Raw genomic sequence first — 8,829 nt, 5'->3', positions numbered from 1 at the left:
GAGTTGATTCAAGCAAGCTTAAATATTCCGACGATTCCAACAGGTTTATCTAATATCTACATTGCGCATAGCGTCTCAAACTTTGTACAAAAAACTCATCTCGAGTCTGAAGTCTGATAATTATAATTATATTTAGTATGTACACGGTATGACGATAATCGATAATTTTGTAGGTTGAAGGTTAATTTTTTTTTGCTGAATCACATAAATTATTATTTATATATTTTTATTTATTTTATTTATTTATTTATTTATTTATTTACTTATTTACTTATTTACTTATTTATTTATTTATTTATTTATTTATTTATTTATTTATTTATTTATTTATTTATTTATTTATTTATTTATTTATTTATTTATTTATTTATTTATTTATTTATTTATTTATTTATTTATTCATTTATTTATTTATTTATTTCACAGTTTTAAAATGTACAGAGTTTCTTTGTTTCAGGTCCCGACTAGCTAGGAAATTCCTGTGTTTAGGAAGGGCCTTATTTTTTACATGTGTTTTTTTTTCTTTTTATTAAATGATGCTTAATAAATTCAAAGAATAATAATATTAGAAAAAATCAATATAAATATAAATTAGAAAACATGCAAGTAACAAATACACGTTTTATTGTATTTAACTGGAAATATATTATAATCATTAAAACCGTCTTTATTTCTAATATCTAATCAGCAAAGGGCAATATTTTTTTGTATAATTTTCAAAATGATGATAAAACATTAGTTAATATTAGTTTATATAGGCACTAATTGTAACATAAGCTAACTTAATAAAAAAAATGTCTTATAACATAATGTATGTAATACCCCCTAATACCATCAAATGCACGTAGTTTTACTGTAATGATGTAGGTAGGTAGTTTTTTTAGTGGCTATGATTTATTTTTAAATAATTCATTTGTAGGTATTTTTCTAATGTAGGTACATTCTAATGTAGGGCTCTACTGCCCTGCTAAGCCAAAAAGTCGTTATCATAGCATAGATTTTTTAAAAACTAAGTCCCTCTTTTTGTGGCTTGTTAAAAAAGAAAATGAAAATGTGTCGTAAAGCGAAAATACAAAACGAAGAAATTGATGATAATCGAATGAAATCGATCGTAATCCGACTTCTAACCGTATAATAAAACTAAAGATGTACATTCGAATAAAAATAATATAATGAATTCGATTATTAAATTCTATAATGGTGAAGTGAATAGCAAATGCCCTTAAAAATAATAATAGTGTGACAATTTAATTAGCATATCAATTAAATGGCATTCAATGCTAATTTAATTATTGCTTGCTAATGCTATTCATATTTCATTATGATTTTACGATGCTAATATCATAATGTGCCATTATTCCATTCGATGGTTTTTTGGTGATGGCCCACAAGAACTAACACTAAAACTCACAGAAAGCTGAAACTATCCTTAAACTAAAACTATTATTTTCTTACGCTAACTCTAAGCGAAGTTGCGATAAACTTACACAAAATGCAATCGCAATTTGCAGTTTTGTCCGTTCGCATAGCAATTAGCAAATCGCAGTTAATGGTATTGAACAATGAAAACATCTGTCAACGCTAGTTTTTTGTTATCTTTTCAAGATGAGCGTGTGTGCTGTTCCACGTTTTTACTAATTTTACAGTGGTTTGGTATTCAAATAATACTCACATAATGACTTTGTATCGTGATCAACTAAATGTCTGCACTGGTCTTCATATTATCAGTGATATGATAGACGGTCGTTGAGTTTGCTCGGGAGCACGTGACATTATCGTGTCAAAAGTTTGTATTTTGGAGTGCGTCAACTTTTTGATTAGAATTTGTGTAAAACATCAACAATGAGCTTAGAATCCATTAAATACTCCAAAGGAAGCCTACAAATTCTAGATCAGCTCCTATTACCGGGTCAATCAAGATATGTGACAGTTACCGGTGTTGAAGATGGGTGGAAAGCTATTAATAAAATGCAGGTGAGATAATGAAATATTACGTTAACTTCCGTTACTCACTACGTATTGTTTGATTTATTTTATTTAATTTTATTTATGTATTTATTTGTAGGTTAGAGGTGCACCTGCTATAGCTATTGTTGGATGTTTATCACTGGCTGTTGAACTTGATAATGAAGTTATAAATGATAAAAAAATTATGAGGCAGGAGGTTAGTAAAATGAGAACTACATATCCTTACATGTAGTATTATTACTTATGATTGGGTACCTGAAGTATAGAATCTTCGGATAAGGCTTTAGTACGTACCTACCTAATATTTATATTTTTGTCCTAATAAATTTTCTAATCGTATTATACTCTAATCTTATAAAACTCTTTTGACTTCATAGATTTTGTTAAAAGTGATGGAAGCTAAATTCAAAGTTTCAGGCTATGCATTTCTAAACCAAAAAAAAGTGCCATCTCCAGCGTTTGTTAAATTTATGTTATTACATAGCACAATAATTCATTAAAAATTAAAAGACAAACGTATCCGGTGTCTTAATGAACAGAGGAACACATTGCCTAATACTTTTTTTAAACATAACTCGTAATTTTCTCACTATATTTCTAAGTTACAGTGATACAATTTGGAAATATTGTGTGTTTATATTATATTATACCTTATAATAAATCAAACATGTTTCAGATCGAAGGAAAGTTAAACTATCTAATATCAGCTCGACCAACTGCTGTTAACATAAAAATTGCCGCTGATGAGTTAATTACTTTCTCCAATTCACTATTTAAAGACGAAACTGTGAGTCCCGAAGATATGAAACAAAAGTAAGTTTTGTAGAACTAAATCATAATACATAAATAATTGTGTTGCCATCTGAATTCAGATGGTAATTTTTGTTGTAACCATTCAATCTGAGTTGGGTGAAAGACATTAACAAAAAGCAATGGAAATTATCTAACAGAAAACAACATTCAGCATGGCTGGTTACAGTTTATTTCTTCTTCTTCCAAGTCGGTCCCTCAATGCTGAGGATCGTGATCACCATGAACACTTCACTCCAGTCTGTCCTCAGCCCGACGTACTGACTCATCAAATTTTAGCCCCGTAGCCACCTTTATTTGGTCAGTCCATCTATATGGGATTCTACCCCGGCTTCTCCTACCTTCCACTCGGCCAGACATTATTGCCTTTTCTAGATTGTCTGGCTCACATCTAGCAATATGTCCAAAGAAAGACAGTATCCTTCTCAAACACACCACTGATAGACAAGTTGTAATATGGAGCTCTTCCAGTATCGATTCATTCATCCTTCTGGCTGTCCGAGGCACTCGCATCAGCCTTCTCCAACACCACATCTCGAATGCATCGATCCTCTTCTTCTCATAGGCACGCATTGCCACGTTTCAGCCCCATATAGAAAAACGGAGAATACCAGGGCTTCCATCAACCGCTTTTTTGTGTTTATTGATATACCTCGATCTCGCCAAATCTTCTCCAAACGGTTCATTGCTTCTTTGGCCATTTGAATCCTGCGACCAATCTCAGGTCTGCAACTGCCGTTGTTGGAGATAAGCGAGCCGAGGTACACAAAGTCATCTATCAGTTCAAGGTCTTGCATCTGTCTTGTCCTTAGGAGACTGCCAGCTCTGTCTACAATCATTAGCTTTGTCTTACTTTTATTTATTTTAAGACCCAGAGCCTCACTCTCCAGCTCTATCCGCCTGAAGGCTTCTGCTAGCTCGGTTTCATCTTTGGCAATCAGTGTCGTGTCGTCTGCATATCTCAAATTTGATATTTGTTGACCTCCCACTTTGACACCACCATTCCTCCCATCCAGTTTATTTAGCATCCCACAAACATATCCCATTTTTACACCATTTTATCAAAACAAGAAACACAACTCTTCAACCTTTGATTCACATAGATTATTAATTTATATAGAAATAATGATATGCCAAATGATTATGACAAATATATGCTATATTTCTTATTGCGGACATATCAGTATATTAACCAATCTCAAACTGATTAAGCGGTACATTAGATCTAGCTGAATTATAAGGGTCCAAGGATAGTGAAATTCGTATTAACAAATGCTCGAATAAATTACTATTTTTATATTATTCAATTTCTAGGTTTGTACAACGTATAGAAGATATGCTGCAAAAAGACATTAGTGATAATAAAGCTATTGGAAAATTTGGGGCTGAAGCCATTTTGGAAAGCACTCCTGAGAACACCATCAGAGTATTAACACACTGCAACACAGGATCATTGGCAACTGCTGGTTATGGGACTGCACTCGGTGTTATTAGATCGCTTCATGCGCTTAATAAATTAGGTACAACATTTGCAATTGTAACTTTCTCCATCTCATCTCAGCAGAGCTGTTCAAACTCTTCTTTTTATTTAAATTATTCATTTTATACTAGCGTATAAATCAGTTGTGAGTAAGTTGACGGGGTTATTCATAAATTCAAATTCAAACAATTATCTCAGGAAGCCCTAATAAAAAAGATGTGTGCATAATTATTGTTCATTTTATCACAATATTTGAGTTTGTCCAAATGTTTGTAGACAAAAGACTGGATTTCACCCCCCTCGGGAGTCATTAAGATTAACAAATTACAACAGGGATGGAGAATACCTTAGAAAAGGGAATATGGAAGTCTAGGCATCTACAGGGCTTATGACCTGTCATTGGCTGGTTTACGTGGCCACTTTACACACTGTGTAACATTCACCATTTTGCCTATGTTTGAACATCCATATTTCTTCCATCAAATATTGTAATAAAAATCAACTGGTCCAAGAAGTTTAAGAATTGGAAAATTGTTTTCAGGCGTTGCCTAGTATGTGAAATTATTCAGTCAGATGAATATCTTCTCAACAATAAAGGTTTCAGCTCTTTAACTTCACTAAAATCAACAAATGGAAGAAATGAAGAAATATGGATGTTCAAACTTAGGCAAAATGGTGAATGTTACACAGTGTGTGGCCACTTAAATCAACCAATGACAGGTCATAAGCCCTGTAGATGCCTAGACTTCCATATTCCCTTCTCTAAGGTATTCTCCATCCCTGTTGTAATTTGTTCATTTTATCAACATCGTCTTATCCCTATACGCATCTGACGGTGCATTTATTTATTTACCGGGGCACTGAATCAACAATTATTTTTATGTTAAATGCTTACAAACATACCACTAAATTTCAAATGCAGATAAATAAACATTCTTATTTTTCCACAATATTGACACTGGGTACACGCTTCAACATTTTTCACTCCACGTTCTATTTCACTGTACATAGTTCTTAACTGATTTAAAATCGCCCACTCGTAATGTTTATTATGCATTGGGACCATAGAACATTTAAAAAAAACTGAAAAACATTGTGGAAACCCCCAAAACAAGAATATCATTCATAAACTACAAAAGAAGTTGTAAATTGTAATGTGGTGCCAAGCTGGTACTTACAGAGTTCACAAAGCTTGGATTTTTAAAGTGTTGTCGGCAAAAACACCAATTAAACGCTTACATAGTGTCAAAAATGTAAAACGATCCTGACCCCAGCGGCATTGGTCCTATGTTAGCCCCGCCTGTTTGAATTTTATTACTTAGGTTCTTATTCCGAAAATTATGTTTTTAAAAAATTGAAGAGTTTTTGCTCAATTGTTGACAATATTTTTATTCATTATGCCCGATAATTTGATAGTTACAAAACTAAATGGAGAAACCATTAACTAAAATGTTAATTATTATCCAAAATCACAATTACATCCAAAATCTCGCTATTTCCACTATCGTTATAACCGAATTTGAGTGTAGTATAAAGTAATAAATAAGTCCTTTCTTCGTTCACATTATTTTTCATAGCACATTTTTGTTTTTTTTTTTAGTTTGTTTATTTTCTTAATTCTGGTATGTTTTCCCATTTGTTTTTTAGATTAACCCCGAAGTTTCAAGCTTTGACTATTAAATGGATATCCATTAATAAAATAGAGGTAGCTTTCAAAAATATGAGCACTTGATATTTTAAAACATTATTTTCAATTAATTGTATGAAAGCTAACCAAATAATAATTAGCTTAATTTTAATCTTCAATAAAAATATGCAGTGAAACAGAAAGTCTTTACAACTGCTAAAAATATCTAATTGATTTTATTATTTTTATCTAATATATTAATAATATTATATTTGGATAAATCGAATTGGTACAGCAAAAATCCTTATTGCTTTGATTTATTAATCATTTTGTACATCGTAGACTTGTTTCTGAGAAACTTAACCAAATAATCTTATGCATTTAACCGTTAATATAACAGTTATTTATCAAAGTTGAGTAATACACGATTCACTACTTTCAGAACATGTTTATTGCACTGAAACGAGGCCTTATAATCAAGGAGCCAGATTAACAGCTTACGAGTTGGTCCATGAGAAAATTCCTTCCACCTTGATAGTTGATAGTATGGTTGCTGCCCTCATGAGAGCTAGGAATATATCAGCCGTGGTAGTCGGCGCAGATAGGGTAATTATAATTATTATTTAGTGTTTCGATCTTTCACTGACTTAAAAATAAATTTTTAAAAATTAATTGGCAATATATATAATGTATTTGCATTCTTATATTTGAATTTTGGAGTATTTCTATCAGTTGTAAATAACCATGTTAGAAAATGGAAAACAAGTTGTGGTACTGCAAGATTTGGAACTCAGACCTCTGGTCTTTGTGTCCATAACATATTATATTCAACAAATCTAGTTCGGACTATTTTTTGTCATATCTCCATCCTTAGTAACTGCATAGAACTTGATTTCTAAAGAAATAATGTTGTCAAATACATAATAATAATAATAGTTGTACAGGACTCACTTTTAACTTTTTGTTTTCAATTTAATTGACAATTTCTAATTATAAAATCGCATATACAAATATAAAGATTGTGTCAAGTACCTGAGCGCATATGTTATAAATGATGCCACCTAAGTATGATAAAATGTGTATTACTTGAATACAACCCACTATGCAATTTTTTAACGACAACTGGAAAATGCTGGTATCTACAATGCATTTTCAGAGTATGTTTTGTTTCTAAAAAATGTATGCATGTGTTAATAAAAATTAATTTTCTTCTTCTAGGTAGCTGCTAATGGAGACACAGCAAACAAAATTGGCACATACCAAATAGCAGTAATAGCGAAACATCATTCAGTGCCTTTTTACGTTGCAGCTCCCTTAACATCCATCGATATGTCAATTATTAGTGGTGATCACATTACGATAGAAGAACGCCCTGATAAAGAGATGACTCATATAGGAGAGCATAGAATAGCAGCCAGAGGTGTGTGTAATGACAGATTTCTTATGTTGGACTTTTAATTTTTTTACTGAATCAGTATAAAGTGTAGGTAAACATAGATAGTCAACATTGCACTCCAATCAGTGTGTCAATGTCATGTCCTATGCACGTTTTCACATATAAATAGGGTAAAGAGGACTAAAACTCGTATTACATTCAGACATTCAAAAATAAGCAATTGTCTCACAACATGTCTGTCTGGGAAAATTATTATCTTTTTATATCTACTTTAATGTTATTTTGTATATTACTGCTTATATACCAATCCATGCTGGCTAATTGAATAAATATGTCGATTGGTTTAAAATAAAATAAACTGTTGCTCACTATTATTGAGAAACATATCGACTGTGGAATAGCAAAAATTCCTAGTATTTTTATTTTAAACTATTGGTTAACACCATTTTTGTGACATTAAAGGTATTTTACTTTTAAGAATCTCATTGTGGTAATCTACAGTAGAAGATTTCCCTTCTTTATTTACATTTGAGTCAAGATTGAAATGTCACTATCTTAATATTTAAATTGTTCCTTTATCCTTCTTCTTTCTTTCCCATCCCCTCTCCTCTCTTCATAGTATAGTGTTAATTTTTTAAATATTTTGTTATTTATTTTGTTAATCTTTGTTTTTAATTTTTGTATAAAATTGTAAGATTCAATATGTCCATGTATTTATAATTTTCTCAAACTGAACGGTTTGGGTAGGTAGGAAGAAATTGCCTTATGGCAATATGCCCGCCCTTATATGTACATATATTGTATATGTATATAAAGTGACAAATAATAAAAAAATAATATTGATTGTTCTCAGAAAACTGAGAACCTTTTATTGGCTTAGGGTTATAATTATAATTATTTTAATTTTATGAATTTCTATATATGCCCAGAGGGCTTTTAAATTACGTGCACAAAATTATGATTTAAGCATTTCATTACAAAAGTTAATATGTTGGTCTAATAAATATTATGATGATTAAACGTATTTATAATATATCTGTTTTTTTTTTAGGTATTGGGTGTTGGAATCCCGCATTCGATGTGACCCCATCATCTTTAATAAAAGGGATAATCACTGAAAGGGGTATTTTTTCTCCAGAGAAACTCAAAGAGGCTGTGAATTTGCTTAAAAATTGTGATTAACTACAATTTGTAGATAGGTAGCTTTCAAATAATTATAGGCTTAGCAATTTTATAACGCGAGAAAAAAGTTCACATACCAAAATCATATTATACTCGATCCAAAGTTATGTCCCTTTTTTAATAATAAATATATTTTTTATTTTGTCCGTTTAAATTATTTATATTTTTCTAAACTTTTTCTTTCCCATGTCCAGGCAGACGGCAGAATGTGTGTGAAATATAACCAGAACCTAATCAAAAGGAAAAATCAAGTTGAAATTAATCCTCATCATGGTCAAGTGGATAACACATTTGTCTTGCGTTCACCATGCAAATAGTCTTGGGTTCAATTCCCAAAAGATTGAAATGAAATATATTTACTTTAAA

General features: G+C 31.2%; 1 protein-coding gene across 1 annotated transcript; it reads left to right on the top strand.

Annotated features, from left to right (window-relative positions):
* Positions 1-1,548: 1,548 nt before the first annotated feature.
* Positions 1,549-8,617, top strand: LOC148272652 (methylthioribose-1-phosphate isomerase). The gene is made up of 7 exons (XM_088239757.1): positions 1,549-1,974; positions 2,066-2,164; positions 2,645-2,781; positions 4,093-4,298; positions 6,328-6,491; positions 7,104-7,305; positions 8,333-8,617. The coding sequence occupies exons 1-7, from the start codon at positions 1,843-1,845 to the stop codon at positions 8,461-8,463; spliced, it is 1,071 nt and encodes a 356-aa protein (XP_088095883.1). The 5' UTR covers positions 1,549-1,842; the 3' UTR covers positions 8,464-8,617.
* The last annotated feature ends 212 nt before the right edge of the window (positions 8,618-8,829 follow it).

The sequence above is a fragment of the Micrasema longulum genome, unplaced genomic scaffold (assembly GCF_059751315.1).
Source record: "Micrasema longulum isolate JH-2025_06_02 unplaced genomic scaffold, ASM5975131v1 h1tg002259l, whole genome shotgun sequence".
In the NCBI taxonomy this organism is placed as follows: Eukaryota; Metazoa; Arthropoda; class Insecta; order Trichoptera; family Brachycentridae; genus Micrasema; species Micrasema longulum.
This window is presented reverse-complemented; position numbering and strand designations above follow the sequence as displayed.